The 21,950-nt window shown below is 43.9% G+C and overlaps 1 protein-coding gene across 1 annotated transcript in view; it reads right to left on the bottom strand.

The window, feature by feature from the left end:
• The window catches only part of PLXND1 (plexin D1), a 237,682-nt gene extending 216,329 nt beyond the window's left edge, over positions 1-21,353 (bottom strand). The window contains exon 1 of the mRNA XM_084840269.1: positions 17,055-21,353. Within this exon, the coding sequence (XP_084696395.1) occupies positions 17,055-18,593 (1,539 nt within the window). The 5' untranslated portion in view covers positions 18,594-21,353. The remainder of the gene's footprint in view (positions 1-17,054) is intronic.
• Between the last annotated feature and the right edge of the window lie 597 nt (positions 21,354-21,950).

The following is a 21,950-nucleotide window of genomic DNA, read 5'->3' as shown; positions in this document are numbered from 1 at the left end:
AAGAGGAAACCTCAAAAATGACGGGATTGGCACTGGCAAAAAGGAAGTTCAAAGGAAAAGTCAAGAGGTTAAAATCTTTCCAGATCACTTGGAGGTTATTCAAAACCACAATACAAGCTCAGCTAGAAAGTATACCGCAGTTTAAGAAAGGTATCACATAGTGCAATAGTCACCAGCATGGTTAACAAGCAATGTCAAGGAAGATATTAGAGAAAAGAAGGCTCCCCTTCTAACACGGAAATCTTGCCCAAATGAGAACAAAAATGTTACTAGGTTGCTCAGTGGTAGGGCAAACACTGTAGGCTCCCATGATAGTTGGCAATCATGGAGATGGTCACTTTAAGAAACCTGCTTGAGTGAAACTAGGCAAGAAAACTAACAACGTGAAGCATTCTTGCCTAAATCCTTAAAGTCATGTACCTAAGATCATATCTAGCAGCACCCATCTAATCAAAACTGTGCATATTCAGAAGCCCCAGGATGGGCAAACACCATTTTAATTATGCACGCATGTGCCAGCCCTGAAGTGATCTCCTGATGCATGGTATAAATCACTAGCCCAGATATAAAAACAGGAATTGCAAGACTTCTGGAAAGGTCACTGTTTTTTAATAGCTGTAGGCTCAGCACTTCTTGAGAGGTCTGCCCATCTGAAATTACTGCTTTTGACTTCCATGATGACTCTGGCCAAAAGTTGTCTCAACTCTATGGTTTCAGTCTGGAATGGCTGTTAAGAACACCTGAGAACCTTCCTCTAGCCTCTTTTGTGTCATTATTATGTCAGACCTGGCACCTGTTGTACCTTTGAAGCTTTTGTCAAAATAGTATGCTCTGGACCTTCAGGGTTCACTAGATCGGTTCCATTCATGGCTGTTGGACCAGTAACATACAGGGACCACACTATTGAAACTACTTTGATCTCTTGGCCTTCATCTACAAAGCACAGCCCCCTACTTTGCAACCCCTTTTCTATTGTGTGTATATGTAGGTGTGCACACAATTTAGTCTTATTTTGTACAATATTTGTTAGAAGTCTTGCCACTTTGGTACAAGCCTTCTCCTAGTCTACTAGTGGGAAGAACTGCAGTCAAGGCTCCAGTTGCCTCCCCACATTTCCTTTCTAAGCCCAAATCTTCCAGATTTGGTTGGCATGTGTTACTGCCTTCTTGGGTTACCCTTTTCCCTGAGAGGAAATGAGAGGAAGTAAATTGTGCTCAAGGTACTGGAAATTGGAATTTGTGTGTTTTAGCTACAGGTAACCTCATCTTGCCATCCCCTTTTGTTATAGTAGCTGCGCAACAAGATTGGGCTGATTGCACTACCTACAAACCCCAGTGAAATCCTTTCTGTCTTCTCCACTCTTTGCAAGCTCATTCCAAACCTTTCTTTTCCTCTCCAAATAGTGTTAGCGCTTCCTATGTGCCTAGTCCCAACATCCGCAACTTCCTTGTACTGAGAAGCCTAGCCCAGATCAGCCCAGACATTAAAGGCATGTCCTTGGCCTAGTTCACGCACCACAGCCCTCGATTCAGCCACTGAGAAAGCTAAGCTAAGTTCCCCACAACCTGAATCCAGTGTATGAACCTTCATTCGATTCACTTCAAATACATTTAATGCTCTGAATGTTTTGTTTATTTTCTGCAAATGTTTTGATTTTGGCAATGAACGCTCTATGAACTCATTTCCCTAATTAATTAGTGTACATCTTAAATTCTTGAGTGTGTTTAATAAACTCTCTCTGTTCCGAAGAAGCCTGTGTGCATGTGAATCATTGGGTCCCCTCCTGCAAGATGCACTGTTGCCAATGTTAAAAGTTCCCTTAAGAAATGCGTGTCTTGAGAATGCGCACACGTTTGTACATGTGTCTAGAGCAGCACATTCGGTAACAAAAAGGAACACAAACTTGCACAAAAAAATGCAGGCAGACATTAAGGGTTGTTAAAAAAGGATTTTGAGGAGCATATCACTTATAACATTAAGATCAACATAACAAATTATTTAAATATTCTGCAAGAAAACAGCTAGGGAGGCAGTTGGACTGCTGGATAACAAGAAAGTTAAACGAGTACTAAAGGAGGATAAGGAGACTGCAGAAAAGGTGAATGAATTCTTTGCATCTGCCTTCACTGCAGAAGTTTAAGGGCAGATACCCATGCCTGAAACGACATTTTCAGGAAGGAAGACTGAGGAACTGAGGCAATAACTGGTGACAAGAGATGTATTTATTTATTTACAGTATTTATATACTGCTCCACAACTGAATAATTTCCAGAGAGGTGAACAATAAAAGATAAAAGGATAAAAAAAATAAAAGTCCATACTAAAACTGTTATTTTTAAAAACAAAGTACTGATAAAAACTGTGGCTGGTCAGTCAAAGAAGGCTTCCTGGAATAAAGATGTTTTCAGGAGGAGCAAGAAGCAACATAGTGTTGGCACGTGCCTGACCTCCAGAAGCAGGGAGTTCCATCGAAAGGGGGCTACCACACAGAAGGGTCTTCTCCAAGTGGACTCTAATCAGGTCATAGGTCCATGTGGAACCACCAGGAGCATGCCCTCTGATCACCTCAGTAATCAGGCAGGTTGATAGGGAAGAAGGTGCTCTCTTGGGTGTCCTGGTCCCAAGTTGTTTAGGGATAGATACACTAGTACCAAAACCTTAAACCTGGCCCACTAATGAATAGGCAGCCAGTGCAGTTCCCTCAGCAAAGGAGTTACATGCTGAAAAGGGGCAGCTCCTGACAACAACTCTGCACTAGCTCCAGCTTCTGGAGCAGCCTTAAGGACAGCCCCACATAGAGTGCATTGTAGTAATCCAGCATTGAGGTTACTAGCACCTGTACCACCATGGCAAAGCTATCCCTGCCCAGGAGAGGCCATAGTTGACAAACCAGCAGAAGCTAGCAGAAGGCACTCCAAGCCACCATGGCCACTTGGGCCTCCAGCAACAGTGATGGATCTAGGAGTACCCCCAGACTATGAACCTGATCTTTCAAAGGGAGTGCAACCCCATCCAGAACAGGCAATGAGATGATGTTCTAGACCAGGAGTGGGCAACTTGTGACCCTCCAGATGCTTGGTCTAAATTCCCATTTGGCCTAACCATCATAGCCAACGGTGAGGGATAACGGGAGTTGTGGCCAAAACATCTGGGAGTCCACAAGTTGGCCACCCCTGTTCAAGACCTTATTGATGAACTGAAAACAAACAAATCACCAGATCCAGATGATATCCATCCAAGAGTTCTTAAAGCACTCAGAAGTTAAATTGCTCATTTAACAAAAATATGTATCATGTCCCTAAGATTGGCCACTGTACCAGAGGACTGAACATAGCCAATGTAATGTCAGTTTTTAGAAACAGATCCCAGGGTGTGGGTAAAGATCCAGAAAATTAGAGGCCAGTTCTGGAGAACGTAAATCTTGCTCGTTATTTTGTCACATTTTGGTTAGTCGGTCCTAATAAAGGGCATTGTGTGACTGTGGCTTTTGGAATTTTCCTAAGGTGGAGGCAGTTACTCTGGGAGGAATTTCTTTCTGATTGTGTGTTTTGGGTTAGAATCCTAGTCTTTCTCAATTAATTAGGAAGCTGCCTTATACAGAGTTGGATCTCTGGGTCCATCTAGCACTATTGTCTACTCTGACTGGCAGCAGATCACCAGAATCTAATGCAGAGATCTTTTTTTATCACTGATGCTATTATCTGAACTTTTAAACTGGAAATGCCACGAATTAGGTCTGGGACATTCTGCAGGCAAAACAGGTGCTCTACTAGAGAGCTCTAGTAGCTCCCCCAAAATAAATTTTCTGGGCATAGGCCAGAATCCGAAGAACAGCACATTTTGTTACATTTCTTATTTCTTTCATTTTTATCTGGCTTTATATCAGGTAAGACTATATAGTTACTCCCACTTCTTTTAACCTCACTACAACCCTGTGAGATAGGTAGGGCTGAGAGATAACCATTGGCACAGGATAACTCAGGCTGTAATCCTATACATGTATTTGGGAGTGAATTTCATGGCTGGATAGTCTAACGTGCCAACACTGCACCAATGAATTAAACAAAAATAAATTAGCCTACAATTTTAGATTTAAAAAAATGTGTAAGCGCTAGAATTGTGTGTCAGCAAAGAAACTCAGTAACTGCTGAAAAGTGGCACTTATAATAGAAAGGCAGATAGACTTTTCTATAACACTATGACCATTCCTGTTAAAATATATGTTTCTTGCTGTGTATTCAGATTCAGAGTGAGACAAAAAGTGATTTAAAATTCTAATTGTCTCAAAGGTGAAAATCAATGTAGCATTTTAGTGCAAAGGAACACAACATTACAATTCCCTTTTTCTAAGAAGTCAGAAATAAAAGCTGCTTCGCTAACTCACTGGGAATCATAATGATTAAAAAAATGGGGAGGTGCATAAGAAGCTCTTTCCAAATGGATGGCAGACAGCGGGACTTCCAGTGAACCTTGTCAATGTTTCTAGAGACTCAGTGTTCAAATCAACGGGACGTATAAAAATATTAAGAGAAAGCAAACAACTGTGTTCCACAAAAGGCATTGTAAAATCTCCAGTCCAAAATTATCAAAGGACTTTCAGAACATAATGCCTTTCACCCATTGAGGCAGGCTTTTTAATAATAAGATAGTTATTTTAGCAGATCAGAAAACCAAACCATGCTGAGCATGAATATTTTTTAAAGCCCTAAGTAGCATAGGGTGTAAACTTCAAGCCTCTGGGCAAGTTTGCACATCACATTATGCCACCCTGAGAATAAGCCACGGTGGGGTGTGGGGTGGCTTGTTGCGTTACTCCCAACAGACAGTCGCCCACTTGGTGGCTTGCCATGGCTTGTTTCACCTTCATTCCTTCTCAGTCCTCCTGGCCGCTGCTGGCACATACCCCAGGGAATGAGGATTTCTTTGTGGCAGAAATCCTCATTCCCTACATCAGCACCCTTTCTGCAATTGATCTGCTATGGTTGCTGGCTCACAAGGGAAACTTCTCCGCATCCCACATCAGATTGCTGAAGGGATTTAAGTTTCTGAGCCCTTCTGAATGCGGAAACACATTTACAAACTTTAAAAAAATATTTTTTAGGGGTCTTGCGCAAGTACTCAGGACTGCAAGACCACCTGTCCCCTATTGAGCTCAGCATAGCCATATCCCCCTCTTGCCAATGTTCTTGTCAATTTCATCCTCCACTTCAGGGTTTCCCTTGCTAGCAAGCACCTTCAGACATCATGACAAGCCACCCTGAGAACAAGCCACCCTGAACAACCCTACTGTCAGGAGTGCTTCTGATAGCACAGGGAGTGGGAGAGTAGTTCAGATTCTGAAGAAGAATCGCCAGACATGGGGGAAGTATGTTCCCAAGCTAGTCCAGACATGGCTAAGCAGGCTCCTCAGGTTTCAAAGGTCCAGCTGCAGGAGGAAGGTCCCTCTTCACCCACCCCTGTGAGAGACAGCGTATAGGGAGAGGCGGTGTTTGGCGAGTCTGAATTAATAGATGCAAGGCACAGATGCAGAGCCAAGAGGGAGATGGCCGGGGCGGAACTTAGAAGGTCTACCTGATTGGCCCTGTGTGAACAGCAGCACTTAGAAACCTCACAAGAGAGAGAGACCTCCCCCCACCCCTTAAGTTAGGCTAGTGAGCCCGCCTTTCTTTCAAATGGTGGGCAACTTTCGTAGCTACCTTTTGAACCTCCCGAAGGCATTTTCTTGCAGACTGAGTGTCACTGAGAATTTGCATCTGTATGACCCTTTGTGATGATGGATTAAAAGCTGTAAACTGAAGTCTCTTGTCTGTGTTTGATTTCAGCATTTGAAGTTCAGTGTGGGTAAAAGGAACCCTGACACCTACCATGGGTTCTCATGGTGGCTTGTTTGCGAAAAACACCCCATAACCAAAAAACCGCTCCTGGTTTGGATGTCACGCTAAGCCACCCTGCAATCACTTACAACAATAACTCACCATGGCTTAGCATGATGTGTGAACCAGGTCTCTTTCTCCAGAATACTTCCACTAGCTTCAGTGACTGCTCTAAAGTTGGTGAGTTTCATGCTTTACCTGATCATGAGGTCTGCAACTGAGTTGAGGCAGAGCACGTCCCCAGCACTACAGTTCTGATACTTTGTGTACGTTCTAGGGACAAATCTTTACATGGCACAAAAGCAAGGATATTTTTTGCTATTGGGAAAGTGAAGAGACAGAGAGGGTAAGAGGCTCACTGAGCTATCCCAGCAGAATACCTCAAATCTAACACCAGAGCAATACTTTTCTGGCCAAGAGATGTAGCAAAGGTGATTTCCTTGTTTTTGTATGAGGGTGTTTCTCTATTTACCATAAATAGGTCAGAGATCTATCTTTGTCCTCTACATTACTGCTATAACAGTTGCAGCATAAGCAGAGGTTTTCGATGCATAACTATCACCAGGATCATGATCAGGCTTCCTGCACTACTTAGAAGTTCTCTAAAATTTCATTCTGGAGACCATGTTCAGGACACACATGGTGAAATTCAAAACCCCATGGGGACTTCCAAAAAGGAGTTTCAGTAAAAGCTGCTCCAGAAAGTATAGTTTGTGGACTTAAGCAGCCACAAAATACTCATCTCAGAGCTGTAATTAACATCCATGCTGACTCAAGATGTTGAGCCTGATTAACTGTTCATATATGTAGCTGTTTCTACATATTTATTGAAGTTATATATAACCCTCTCCACAGCAAGTCCTCTGAGCAGTTTACAATAAAATGGAATTTAAAATGCAATGAAGCTCCATCAGCAAAATAAAAACAACCCACAAGAAAAAGGAATAAAAGACAAAAGATTCCAGCTTAAAAATACACACAACTGAATTAAAAATTCTTTGAAATAAAAAAGGTTCTCACCTGCTACCTGAAAGCCAGTAGGGATTAAAGGCGTTCCATAGCTATGGTGTCACCTCCAAGAGAGTTCTAGATCTTGCAACTACCCACCACTGTACTCCTTATGGCAGGGGCAACTGCAAGAGAGTCTCCTTGGACAATTTCAATGCATGGGGACTGCAGAATACACAGGAAGAAGCACCTGTTAGATAGGGGAGATTTAGGCTATGTCAAAACCAGCATGTTGAATTGGGCCAGAAACAAACAGAGATTTCCTTCTTTTAGGACCAGTATTGTATGGTTGTGGTTATCTGCACAAGAACCATATGGAGGCCATATGGTTGTGACAGCCTGCACAAGAATCATCAAGAAGAGGGCAGATCTGGCTTAGCAGGCAAAGCTGAAAGGCACTCATACCCAAAGCTGCTACTTGAGACTACAAAAACAAAGCCCAGTCCTAGAAGTACCTCCAAGCTGCAGACCTGTTCCTTCAGGGAAGTGTGGACCTATTGAGAGTAGGCCACTCCTCCATTTAACATCCTACTTATGACCATCACACATCTGTCTTATCTGGACTGACCAGTTTATTAGGCCTCATTCAGCCCATTACTAATTAACCAAATATTAATTTATTACATTTTCATTCATTTATTAGATTTCTATACTGCACAATAGCCAAAGCTCTGTTTTGGCAGCTCCAAGGTTCTTAAAAGTGGCTTAGCCTCCACTGAGTCTCCCCTTCATCACCCATCCAAAAGCCTTTATTTTGGATCCTGTGGACAACATGGTGCAGCCTATTGTAAACAAACCCAGACAGACTTGAGGCTACTGCCCTTTTTTTGAATTTGGTACAAAAACTGAGAAACCTGAGGGTAGTCTGTGCCCATAGCATTTTTCTAACTTTCGGCAACCAAACAAGAAGTGAAGTTTTTGGAGTTCCTCTCCGTATGAAATCAGGTAGTTATAGCTGCTCCTGTTCTCTTTCCTTTCCTTTCCTCCTAAATCTATCAATTTCCTCAGACCACCATTGTCCTAGCACCTTAGCTTCCTTGGTCACATAGCCTTGCAATCCTCTGCTCTGCCACTGCCATGCCACTTATCTTCCAGTCCTTATCTGGCAAACTCTCATTTCCCCAATCTTCGTCTTTATCTTTACAAAACATAAGAATGAATGAATGCACATGGTTGCAGATTAACTGACATTTCTTGAACACAGAAACCATTAATACCCTGATGGTGACAGAAGAAAGCCTAGGGAGCTTTTTACCTAGGGAGGTGGTGGGCTCTCCCACGCTGGAGGCATTCAAGATGAGGCTGGACAGCCATCTGTCAGGGATGCTCTGACTTGGATTCCTGCATTGAGCAGGGGGTTGGACTCGATGGCCTTGTAGGCCCCTTCCAACCCTACTATTCTATGAAAGCAGTAAGTATGGACAAGAGTGGAGCATTCCCAAAAGCTGTTTCACAGTGACCCAGATATGTAATTCTCTAATGCTTGGAAAGTGACCACACACTCTACATAATCATATAGGTCTGCACATAAGACCAAAGGCTTATCTAGTCCAGCATCCTGTTTCCCACAGTAGCCAACCAAATGCTTCTGAGAAGCCCACAGCAGGACATGAGTGCAATAGCACACTCCTATTATTGTTTCCCAACAACTAGCATGCAGAGGAATGTTGCCCCTGATCCTGGAGGTAGCATATAGCCATCATGATTAGTAGCCACTGATAGCCTTATCCTCCATGAATTTGTTCTAAGCCCTTTTTAAAGTCACCTGTACTGGCGGCCATCACCACATCTTGTGGAAAGCCAATTCCATAGTTTAACTATGCATTGTGTGAAAAAGTACTTCCTTTTGCCTGACCTGAATCTCCCACCATTCAGCTTCACTGGATGACCCCAGGTTCTAGTATTATTCACTTCCTCCTTATAATTTTATAAACCTCTATCATTCCCCCCCTTACTTGTTTTAAGCTAAAAGGTCCCCAAAGTCAAACCTTTCCTCATAGGAGAGTTGTTCCAGACCCCTGGTCATTTTGGTTTTTCTGCACCTTTTCCAGCTCTGCTCTACAATATCTAATAACTTGATTCTGCCAGGTGCTGAATACAAAACTGTATAATTCTCAAATAATTTCTAATTGCTATGACAACCAGATGAGATACCCAGCTCTGTTTCTATATCTATTAAATTTTACGGGTGTTATTTTCAAAGGCCTCAAAGTAACTTCTACTCCATGCCTAAACACATTGACTTGGAAATATGTCCCATTAATATCCATGGAACCTACTTTCAAATACATCACTTTGGATAGCAGCCTTAGGGCTCTGGGTTCTACTAAAAATTTATGGGCCATATATTCTAAGAGTACTTCTTAGTTCTTGAGCTTTAAAATACTTCTCCTGAAGATAATAAACGAATCATAAAAGCCCATATATGCACAGAAATGTAGCCATTTCTTACACTTCACTCTTTGAGTCGGGCTTTAGACTTAGGGCCAAATGACACAATACATGCAGGGTTTTTTTTAACAACATCCACTCATCCCTCCTCCCCTCTCCTCGTCTTCTTTAAAAAAACAACCCCAAAGCAGCTGTGAATTCCAGGGCCCCTCCCCAGCTATTTGCCCCAATATTTTTCTTAAAAATCAGTTTTTAAAGAAACTTTTAAGAAGCAGCTTCCGTTTGTAATGGGAAAAGAGGACTTGGGGTGGGGGGGATGAGTGCATGTGTTTAAAAAACAAACTTTCCCCAGTCCCACTCTGGATTGGGTGCCTCCACAGCTGCTTTTGTAAACAAAGAGATGTGGCCAGTTTAAGTACATTTTTTAGTCACATGCTTAGGCCTGTCTAGGATGCTCGCCCTCCACCCCATATGTGGAGAGCAGGATCACGATATTGCTCTTCTTTCGTACATATGGAACCAGTGTTTGTGGCCCCTCAACCCCCAAAAAAAGAATAGTGGCAGGATGTGGTTACAAGTTTGGGGGGTATGTAAAGCTTGTTATGTCTGATTGTGCCAACATAGGTCAAGCTATAGATTGACATAGTTGCTGCCAGTTCTGAACAAGTTTCCTACCTACTGACAAAAATGACAGACCCATTCAACAATATGCTCCCATGCCAAGTTCAAGGTGCTTATGACATATGACAAAGCCCTACACGACTTAGTACCTTGTTACCTGATGATGCGTTTTCTCCCTTCTGTACTTGCCCAGATATTTAAGCTTGAGTGGGGATGCCCTCTTGATGGTGCCACATTTGCCTGAAATTCGATAGGTGGCAATCTGAGAGAAGGTGTTCTTCATGTAAACACCCTAACTGCGGAATTCTCTCCCCACTTATATATGGGCGGTGCCCATATTAGTTTACCCAGGCTTTTGATTTATTTTTTCTCACTTTTCTTTTGCTGCATCATGCAAACTGTTATTTATCTGTTATTGTTCTCCCCTTTTTTATTATGTTTTTGTCAATGCTGTATTATTTTACTATGCTTTATTGTTTGTACCTCACTTTTGGATAATTTCATACTGAAAAGCGGTTAAGCAATTTCTTAAATAAATAATTCAAAACTTCTGAACAGATATTCTGGGAGCAGATAGCTCTGTATATTCAACTTTTGCAAGTCAAATAGCTGAAGTGCAGCTTCTAAATTATCAATTGTGTGTGCTATGGTCCATGGGGTCACGAAGAGTCGGGAGTCGGTCACGACTGAACAACAACAACAAGAGCTGTTAGAGGCAGTTAATACCTTTTTGAGGTAACTTCTGTTTACAATAAGCATTGCAAATAAGCTGCAGTTCAGCAACTGGGGAACCAGTGTGATGTAACAGACAGAGTCTTGAAACAGAACCAGGAAGATCTGGGTTCTCTTCACTGCTTAGCCACCTCATGGGGTGACCCTGAGCCAGTCATTATCTCTCGATCTAACCTACCTGACAGGGTTGTTGTGAGGATAAAGGGGCAAAAGAAAGAACCATGTAAGCTGCTGTAAGTGCTTTGGAGTAAGGGCATGACACAAATGCAACAAAAATGGACAAAACCCCATACACCAACTTCTTACCCACTAGCTTAAAAAAAAACACCCAACCCAAAACAAAAAAAATCTGTATTCTGGTGAGTGGCCATGACAGTACTTTAAGCAGTTAACACCTTTCAGGGTCACTTCAGTTTGCAAGAATCATTGAAAATAATCTGGGGTAGCTTTGTATCCCAACTGTCCCTCGTTCACTAGCCACTCAGCTTCCATACTGGCCACGGAGGAATGGCTTTGCACTCTCTACAACCAGTATGGAAGTGAAGCAGGTCAGCAAAAGAGAAATGTTTCCCCTTTGCAAGCCTCTTTGTCTTTTGTGCTGGCCACAGAGTAAGTGAAGCTCTTTCTTCCATCGCCAGCATAAAAATGGAACAAAATAGCAAAGGAGACACAGAGTGCTCTGCTTCTCTCCAGCCCACTGTGCTTCTAGCCTGCAAAATGTTTTATTTTCTTTCTTTTTACTCATAATAGTGTTTCCTCTTTTGAACAAAAAGTAGGCGAATAAAAGTTTTTGTAGGCTGGTAACCTTTGGAAGTTTACTATCAAATGCTGGGTAAACATGCCCAAATTTTTCTCAAAATTTCTGTTTTAGAAAGTGTTCCATAGAATATCCCTCCATGCTGCATCTTAACTGCAAATCAGAAAGATAGTTTGCAGAGTTGGTGAGGTAATTTTTTGAAGAGGACTTGCTGTCAATGCATGCATGCCATTTCCCTTAATTTCTTCTTCTTTAACATTCTTGGATCGAATTCCCAAATTGTTTTTTGAAACACTGGAAGTCTTTTTAAAAATGGGGTACATATGCAGTTCATATGCAAGGAACCCTTTTGATCTTGGCCATAGTGTTAGTTCTTTGCCCCCATTCCCAATCAATTAATATATACTTACTTATATTTATCTATCTCATAGGGCATATTGAGGATATAATAATAGATCTAGGCTCATTTGAAAACCAAACGAACCAGTGTCTTTAAATTATTCATATATTTATCATTATTTATTACAGAACTGACCGTTATACACCAAAATTAGAAGTCAGCCTAGCACAACAAAACTGTCAGTTAACAACTGCCTGCTCTTTAGGCCCATTTCAAAATTCAAATCTGAACTTCTCCCTACAAAGAACTGAAGGTCTGATTCTAAAAGAGGGTAACTGTTCGGCCATAGTAAAAAGAATCTTAGCTTAAAAATTATACTTAAAAAAGTTATACTGGGACATGTGATTGCGTAGGGGTGCAATATTTACAGTATTCACACTTAAGAATTAACTGAAACAACATCCTATTACCAAATGTCTCCGCTCTGGTTGCTAACCTGTACTTGATCTTTTTTTTAAAGCATATCTATGAATTACTGCCCACAGACTTTAGCACAGCACTGAAGCTGCCATGTCAAATGCATTTGGTTAACAGAAAAAAACCTTTCTGACATTGCCAGTAGAAGGAAGAAAGGAGACCAAACTTTCATGGTCTATCTTGCTTGTAAAATCAAACATATGTTTTATGATCCCTGGTAGAAATGTGTTGTGCATCTTTCCCAGAGGAGGAGAAAATAAGAGAATCCTACTGTGACTTGATTTTAGCTTTTCAAGAAAGGAAAATAAGTGCATTCAGCTGTCATTAACATTCATGTCAACTTGGTAACAAATCATCACAATAGCAAACTTTCACCCTGAAAGCAGTAAAACAAGGCAGCCTGTGTCTCTTCTCTCTGAACTTTACACATTCAGTGCTGTTCCACTGCAGGAATATGCAGGCCAGGGGATGTGGGAAGGAACAACTGTAATGGAACGCACATTCTCAGAGCTGCCTTCCCTCAGAGTCTGTGCAATGAGAAATAATCAAAAAGTGGGCAGGGGAGGAGGGAACAAAAGTGTGAGTCACCACTAGTTCACTTGGGACAGAGAACATGGGAAGAAAGGCACGTCTCGATGGGGTGGGGGTGGGGAATCTTCGTGTATGTGTTTGCACAAAACCACTGCACATTTGGCTTCACAGTAAGCTGCAAAGAAATCCAATTGACTTTCACAATGTATCCAGGATTAGTGGATGATACTGCATGAATACGAACTTTGTGGGAAAAGATGATCACTGTACTCATCATTTTCCTTAGAGTCACTGCATGTGTTGCAAGTACACAATACACATTTAGCATGTACCTATAATTTGCCCACAGTGTACAAAGAGGAAACACAGTTTTATTTCACCATGTACACATACAAAACACATGTATGGGAATCCGGAGGATGTTACAGCTCCCCACAGCATGTTCTTGTGAAGTATTTGCCACAAACATTTTTCAGTACAAGTGGATACACACTAATGTGTACCTGCTCAATCTGTAATGTCTGAAGTGGCATTAAGGAAAACAGACATTCATTAGGAAAACTAACAGTGTATTTAATGGAGCTGGGTGTGAAAATCAGGGGAAAACAAATCAAAAATTGAGTCCTTGTACAGATTGTATTTTCCCCCTCCCTGGATTGTACCCAGAAAGGATTGTACCTGGGATTTGCACATGGCAAACTGGAAAAAGTGCACAACAAGGCAACTAAAATGATCAAGGGGCTAGAGCAAATACTCCATGAAGAAAGGTTACAGTGACTGGGTTCACGCGATCATAGCAGAGGAAATAAGCCACTGTGACTTATTTCCCCCGCTGTGCATGCTGGCACAACTTGTTTAATTAGCCTCACTACTGTAGCTTGCCATGTTGAATGAACCTGGCTTGTTAGAGTGGGCAGCAACCCTCAAATAACCCATGGGCTATTGTTGGGTTGCTCCCCACTCCCAACAAGGTATGCCGCCCGGGTTCACACGACATGACAAGCCACAATAAGCCAGGCACCCACAATGCAACAGCTCCCACGGCTAAATTAAGCTGGGGGGGGGGGCTGATGTGTCATGTGAATGAGTAGAATGTCTGTTTAGTTTTTTTTAAAAGTAAGGGGAAACATGATAGAGGTGAACATAATGATGGATAGTGTGGGGAAAATGGATAGGGAGACATTTTTCTCCCTCTCTTAGACTTAGGATCTAGACTTAGATCCTAGACTCCAGGATCATCCCATAAAGCTGATTGGTGGGAGATTCAGGACAGATAAAAGGAAGCACTTCTTCACACAGCGCATACTTAAACAATGCAGTTCACTACCTCAAGATGTAGTGATGGCCACCAATTTGGATGGCTTTAAAAGGGGATTGTGGAACTCTGTGGAACTCCCTCCCTAGGGAACTCCGTCATGCCCCCTCTTTAATGAGCTTCCGTCGTGCATTAAAAACGTGGTTGTTCAGGCAGGCATTTGGGGTGGGTTAGGGTATTTTTTTTAAAAAAAAATTATGGTAAAATTTTATTGTTTTAAATTGTTTATGGTGGGTTGTACATCGCCCAGAGTGGCTGGGTGACCAGTCAGATGGGCGATTCATAAATTTAATAAATAAATAAATAAATAAATAAATTGGACAAATTAATGGAAGATAAGACTATCAATAGCTACTAAACCTGATGGCTATATGCTACCTCCAGTATCAGTGGGAGTATGCTTACATACACCAGTTGCTGAGGAACTCAACTGGGAGGATACTATTGTACTCATGTCCTACTTGGGGGTTTCCCAGAGGCAGCTGGTTGGCCACTGTATGAACAGAATGCTGAGCAGGATGGACCTTTGATCTGATCCAGCATTGCTCTTATGTTCTTATGCCTTACACTCTCCTCCCTCCACCCTCCCTCCCCTCTCTGTACAGAGAAGTAACTGACCAAACCAGGAGATCCAGTATTTATTTCAATGTGGGATTTCCCTGACCTTAGGGGTAAAATCTGCTGTGTTTATTGTCACAGGTTTGGTGAAATTCTATGTTCAAATAAATGTGGGATCTCCCCATTCATTATTCGCTTCCACCCACAGGATCCCACAGTATGGGAACCTGAGGCTCTTCCTAGCTACAATTCTTAGGGGAAAATATTCCAACAGTACTTTTGTTTGGCTAAATTGCATACTACAGTCAGATAGATGTCATGTATTTCAAATCCCCATAAAGCAAGCTTCAACAAATACACGGAGGCCAACTTTGAGATAAACATATGTTTTGATTATAACTTTTGCAAAAAGCCAGTGTGGTGCAGTGGTTTGAGTGTTAGACTAGGACTTGGGAGACCGAGATTCAAATCCCAGTTTAACCTACCTCACAGGGTTGTTGTGACGATAAAATTGGGAGGGGAACCATGGATGCCACCTTGAGTTCCTTAGGGGAAAGGTGGGATATAAATGTGATGATGATGATGATGATGAAGAAGAAGAAGAAGAAGAAAGAAACCATCATACATAGTCATGGAAGTTTTGCAATTGATTTGGCATGCAGAATCAAAGATCAAAGATGCTGGGTTCTAAATCAACCCATCAAAGCTCAATTATATTTGGACCCAATGTATTGATTTAGTCTACTCATGTCAAGGATGCTGACAGCAGATAACAAAAACTCTGTTTGCAATACAAAACAGCACTGAAGAAACAGCTAGAAAGAGTTTTCTAAGCTACATAATAGCCTAATATGTCTTTTCCATGTTTAACTTTCATACTGCTTTGAATATCCTATCTCCATATGACATACATTTCTGAATTTTTAGAAGTTAACCAGGAGTTAAAAAGTTCAACATACAATGCTTACACTGACTGTCATGGGAGTTTTGCTTGAACAAGATTTGCAGAATCAGCATTGTGGAAAGAACAACATACAGGAGAGGCACATCCAACCAAGGATGCTACATAGCAGCATATTCTACCAAAACACTAAGCTCTAAACTAGCCTTGATTACAAAACTGCCACAACAGGCTGCTATATCAGAGAAGTTTATCTTTTCACCATCTCAGCCACACATTTTTCCCCAATGGATGGTCACCCAGTTGTAAAATCCATACCTTGTTCTTTGTCTAGTAGTAAGAATGTCCAGGGATTATGAGCACAAAGCATCTGAACACAGAGGGGCTTCCCAATTCCATAACACTTTCCTGATACACAAGGTGAGAGTGGAGCAGACCTCTTAAGAAAATAAGAATCCTGCTATATTGGACCAAAGTTCATCTGGCCCAGCAACCTATTTCCAACAGCAGCCAGACAGATACTTTCTGGAAGACCACAAGCAGAGCCTGAAGCCAACAGTCAGCCATTGCTACTTACCCACCCCCAGCAACTGGCTTGAGAGGCCTACTGCCTATGAACATTGGGCTATCATTAATAGGCTCGTCTGCTGTGAATTTGTCTAATAATTCCTTTTTAAAGCCATCAAAGCCAGTAGCCATCACCACATTATGTGGAAGCAAATTCCATATATTAACGATGCATTCATTGTGTGAAGAAGCACAGAAATCGACTCAAAGAACGTTAGTTACAGGTAAGCAAGCTGTCTTTTGTCTGACCTGAGTCTAGTTACAATCAATTACATTCAGTGATCCCAAGTTTTAGTGTCTGTGGGGGGAGGTCTATCTACTTTGTCCACACCATGCATACGCTTCTATCATGCCCCCACCCACCACAGTCTTTTCTGTAAGATGCTTTAGCCTTTCCTCAAACGGAAGGTGCTCCAAGCCCTTGATTGTTTTAGTTGTTCTTTTCCAGCTCTTGCCCAATGGAAGGGGCATCCCCCAAAGTAACTCTGTATGTGCTACAGAGGCATTGCCACTAACCCATGATCCTCCTAAAACTGGAAGAACCAGTGTTTTGCTTCTAAAATACCAAGTATTAGGCCAGAAGCTTGCCTTGAAGCCCGAGTCCAGGGGTGGACAATTTATGGCCCTCCAGAAGTTTTGGCCTACAACTTCCATGATCCCTCACCATTAGCTATGCTAGCTAGGGCTGATGGAAGTTGTAGGCTGAAACATCTGGAGGGTCACAAATTGCCTATCCCTGCCTTAATCCTAATCCCAGATGTAGTGGAGGATGGTTGTCTATGCTCAGTGAATGGGGACGAACTCTCTGGACATGCTCAAAGGCACTCTCGTGACAGTACAAGTTTCAGTGATGAGCCCTGGCATAGACAACATGCCTCAGGTCCAAACTCTGCTGACGAGCGCAGTCTCAAACAATTCAGCCCTGAGAGGCCCCTCTAAAGTAGTGCAAGCGGAACTTCTCCACCCGCCGCCTTCGACCTTACCTGGATTTTCCTCTTCTCGCAGGCAGGCCCAGTACCTTGCACCACGCTGTCGAGTACGGAGACCAGCCCAGCGTCTGGCGCCACGAAACACGCGTTTCTGGCCGCCCTGATGGCCTCCTCGATCTCGGCGAAGCGAAAGACACAGAGCGCCGAGGGCTGAGGCGCTTGTCGGCCGCCAAGCCCTATCCCGGGAGAGGCGGCCTTCTCAAAGACCCCGAAGAGCAGCTCCTCCGGCTGAGGCGGGGAAGGGCTTCCCGAGCCAACCTGCAGGGCGGCGCTGGCGGGAAAAACCGACACGAGGCGATTGAAGAGGTCGCCGCCGGCCGCTCCCGACGTTGCCCCTCCGGGGCCGCCACATTGCAGCCCAATCTGGATGTACGACTCGGTCAGCTTCTTGATCTCCCCGCCGCCGCCGCCGCCGCCGCCGCTGCTGCTGTTAAAGGTCGTCGCCTCAGCCGGGTCCCCCAAGCATATGCGGGCCAGCAGGCTGTGCGAGTGGCTCTCTTTTTCCCGCGCATTGGCCTCGCTGTTGAGGGCCAAGTAGGCGTAGGAGCCCGGAGGGCGGCTGGCAGGGGCGACCTGAGGCAAGAAAGGAAAGGAGCCCGTGGGGCGCCCGTTCCTGGCAGGGGCGCCCCGAGGTGGATGGGAGCCTCCGGAGCCCGCCTTTCCCTGCTCAGGGCGAGCGGGCGGCGGCGGCGGCTGGGCTCCCCGGTGGAGGAAGGCACGGACGAAGCTGAGTTTGTGGCGCTCCTTGGCGCCCTGCTTGATCTTGAAGATGTTGTCGTCGGACGGATTGATGTCGAAGGTGAAGAGCCGGGCCAGGTCCCCGCGGGCGTTGAGAGCCCGGATGGCGATTTCGGGCGTGTTCTCGAAGCGGTGGTCCTCCAGGCTTGCATTGCGCGGGAAAAAAGGGCTGCCTAAGCCCGTGTAAGTGGCGGCCACCAACAGCCTCGTGTCTTGCCCGGCCTGCTTGAGAACTAAGCCGACGGTGGAGGCGTTGGCATGGTTGGCCGCCACGTTGAGCATGCTGGGGAAGACCGTGACCTGGTCGCCTCCTCCTCCTCCACCCGCCCCGGGCGGGAAGGCGACGGCCAAGACGGAGATGTTGTCCATGCTGCGCAGTTGGCAGAAGCCCTGGTAGACCGAGCCGCAGACCACCAGGATGCCTTGCTCCGGGTCCGGCTGCAGCAGCTTGTTGTAGTTGTCGGTCGGCTTCTTGGCGTGCTCGCACGACGCCTGGGGCAGTTGAGGAGCGTGGCACAGCGGGTTGTCCTCCTTGGGACCCACCTGCTCTTCCACCTCCAGCGTCAGGTTGGGGCCCGAGAGCTGGTACAGCCGGTTGACGGCCGCCAGGTAGATCTTGCCGCCCGAGCCATCCAGAGCGAAGTTGTTGGTGGCGGTGAGCGAAACGAACTTGCGCTGCACTTCCAGCCCGCGCCCCGGCACCAGCAGCAACAGGAGAGCGAGCAGCAGAAAGAAGGCACGGCGGCGATCCGGTGGCAGCACCTGGCTAGCGCCTCGCCGATCTCGCGGAACCATCCTGCCTCCTGGGCTGCCGCTCTGTACAGAGCATGAGGCTCCTTGGCAAACGGGGCTTTGCAATAACAAAAATAAATTTAAAAAGCACACGAGAGGAAAACCTGTTTCCTGGGGAGGATCTAACACGCCTCACCTCCGGAGTGACGCCAGGAGGGAAGTCCCAAGCCTTTGCTGCAAGCAAACAGCAGCTTTTTGCCTCCCTACTGGACCGGCGTCTCAAATGGGGTTAAAACTGCACGTCTGAGAAAAGCTGCGCCCTCCCTCCCCTAAGTCTGACAGCCTCTCTCTCTCTCTCTCTGTGCGCGCGCGCCTGAAGACAAGCTGCTGCTCTCCGACTTCTCCGAGGTCCTTTTTTGTTGTTGTTTTTTACATTACCCGTTTCTTCTTCTTTATTTAGGATTTGTCATGTGAATATGATTAAGTTAAAGCCATCCCCTCCTTCCCCCAAAGCTGGAAGGCAATCACCGCACCAGTCCAAAACACAAAGAAGCAGCTCTTGATAGCAGCTCCTTTGCTAACAAATAACTCTTGTGTTTGCGTTTTTTGATGTCGGGAAGCAAGAATGTAGGACTCCACTAAGCGCGAGGCCGAGGGAGGAGGGAGAGGGTGGGGAGAGAAGGAGATAGAAAACTTTTTTCCTCCAGCCATAAAGAAACAATGCAATCAGTTGTAAAAATAGACCTAACCAAACAACATTAATTTCAGGCAAGCCAACGCTAACCGACCTTCTCACTGTTTTTTCTCTCCCTCCACTCTCCCCCCCCCCAAATGAAAATAAGTTAACTCTCAACCCTCTTGAAGTACTGAAGTGCTGCCCTCCTCATAAAAACGGTTTTACAAGAAAGGATAACAAAGAAGAGAAGGTCAGGCTGTCTGGGGTTTGGGGGTCAGGAATAAATTAAGAAGACAGCTATGCCAAACATGTAAGATGAGGGAGGGGTGAATTAGTTCAGTCCCACTGTGATTCAGTCATTGGCACCATACAGCAGTGAGGGTATTTGAAAATGTCCTTCAGAATGTGCTGAACTGCACTGTTTATGATGCTTTGTCAAGCTCACACTCTCAGGGATTTCTTTCTCCACATACCAGGCATGGTGTCACAGCCCAGGTTTGCTTCTTATTTATCCACCAATATTTCCTGCAATTGGAAGATCCTCCTTCTGATAATAGTTTGTTTTGAGGGTGTCTGAAATCTGTTTAGCATACTGTTGGGGATAAAGAATTTTTAAATGCTTACTAGAAAAGTAATAGTGGAAGCATTACACTTCAAATGTGTAATGGACAGATTGTTGGACTTTGAGCAGGCAGACCTGGATACATATCCCCATTCTGTCAAAACTTTCTGGGCAGGCAAAAAACTGTATCTCAGCCTAGTCTACCTCATGGAGTTGTTGTGAAGATAAAATGGGGGCAAAGGCGGGTTGGTGGGATACAAATGTAAAAACTAGAGACTGCACAGATTAACGCTGCTGATAGCTCTAAGAAGTTTGGAACATGGATTGTTCTCACACATATATTTCCAATGTACACCGTTTTTCACGTGCTTTAAAACCCTTGCCAAGTTGCTACCATCCTTTCTCACTCCTCCAGCACTGATTTGTCCAACCTGTCAGCAGCAGAAATGATCTTCGCCTCCCCATCTGATCTCGTAAGCTAAGCAGGGTCAGCCCTGGAGTGGAATCAGGCTTCCTGGACTGAGCAGGGGGTTAGACTTGATGGTCTTGTAGGTCCCTTCCAACCTTATCAGTCTATGAGTCCTTCTGGCATAGCTCTGTTTCATGCAAAGAAAAACAAATCAAACCACTTTATGTATTTCTCTGAAGAGATTATTCCAGAGTAAACGTCTGAGGAATAAAATGCTGTACTATTCACACCTACAGGAGCACACATGTTTGAGTAAACAAATAAGAGTAGAGGTCACATGCCTTCAATAATTTTTCTTTCTTTAGCATATTAACCCAAGCAAACACACTGCACAAGTTTAAATCTTCAGCTCACTGTTTTTCATTTTAAAAAAGTGGTGATGATTATAAGACCTGATAATTATGACCACTTTTAAAAAATGAAAAACAGCTGCTGGAGGCTGCAAATTTGTTTGGGAGTATAGTGGACACAGGGCTACTTAACCTTTTCCCCTCTTGCTGTTTTTCTGTTCAAATCCCTCAGCTACTTTTCAGTCACTAGAAAAAAAGATACAGATACCTGTATCTTTTCTCCTGCAGGTAGAAAAGCAGCTAGGATAATTCTCCAGAAAGGAAAAGGTTAACAATCCCTCCCTCCACTATTTTTCTGATCAAATTGTTAGTCTCCTGCACTTGATTTTCATATTTAAAAACACAGACATCATAGGATTGTTAGACATGCCTACTGTGTAACATCTAGTTTGGTCCTGAGCCACCCAGACTAACTGGCTCAGTGCCACAAAAAGAGTGATTGGTTGATTTTCTAGTGTTAATTTTTCTATAAGTTTCTGTATCTATAGAAGCAGCTGCTGGCACTGAGCCAGAATGTTGCCCTTTAGGAAATGAGAGGTGACTAGTAGTTGGCATACCAAGCTTTCTCACTAGATTGATTCAGTCATTTGACTATCATTTTTTTTTCATTCTGTGTCTTGCTGGGCCCATGTAGCTTTATCAGAAATCGCATGATTATATGGGCTCTTTAACTTTAAAATTACAACAGTAAAAAATGATGAGTATGTGACTTCCGTATTACTACTACTACTACTACTGATGATGATAATAATAATAACAATGTCTTTTCTCTAATGGAGTATTTTAGTTCTCCAAATGTGTGTGGAGAAAAATTTAATAATGTGACTGTAGTGTCCCCTAAAGGCCTGGAACCAAAAAAGAAAAAAAATCCATATGTATTTTTCTTTATATCTCACAATGTTAATGTAGTTATTATGATAGGCATAAGGATAGTGGAGAGAGGTGATTCTTGGACATTTTTTAAATGAGAATTTGACATATATAGTCTCTCATGTTTTCCTTTACACCAGCCTTCCCTAACCTGCTGCCCTCCAGATGTTTTGAACTACAACTCCCAGCGTTCCTGACCATTGGCCACGCTGGCTAGGGTTGATGGGAGCTGAAGTCCAAACCATCTGGAGAGCACCAGTTTGAGGAAGGCTGCCTCACACCATCCTTCCCCAACTTGGGGCCCTCCAGGTTTTTCTCCCATCAGTCCCAGCCAGCATAGTCAATGGTTAGCAATGCTGGAAGTTGCAGTCCAAAACATCTGGAGGGCAGCAGGTTGGGGAGGGCTGTCTTGGACCCTAGATTCATTCCTCATACTTTGTGGATGCTAAGCAATGGAGCACTCTTATTTTGCAACGGAAGACTGTGATTTCAG

This window comes from Heloderma suspectum, chromosome 2 (assembly GCF_057233095.1).
Source record: "Heloderma suspectum isolate Gila_16-S chromosome 2, 16-S_ref, whole genome shotgun sequence".
NCBI classification, from domain to species: Eukaryota; Metazoa; Chordata; class Lepidosauria; order Squamata; family Helodermatidae; genus Heloderma; species Heloderma suspectum.
This window is presented reverse-complemented; position numbering and strand designations above follow the sequence as displayed.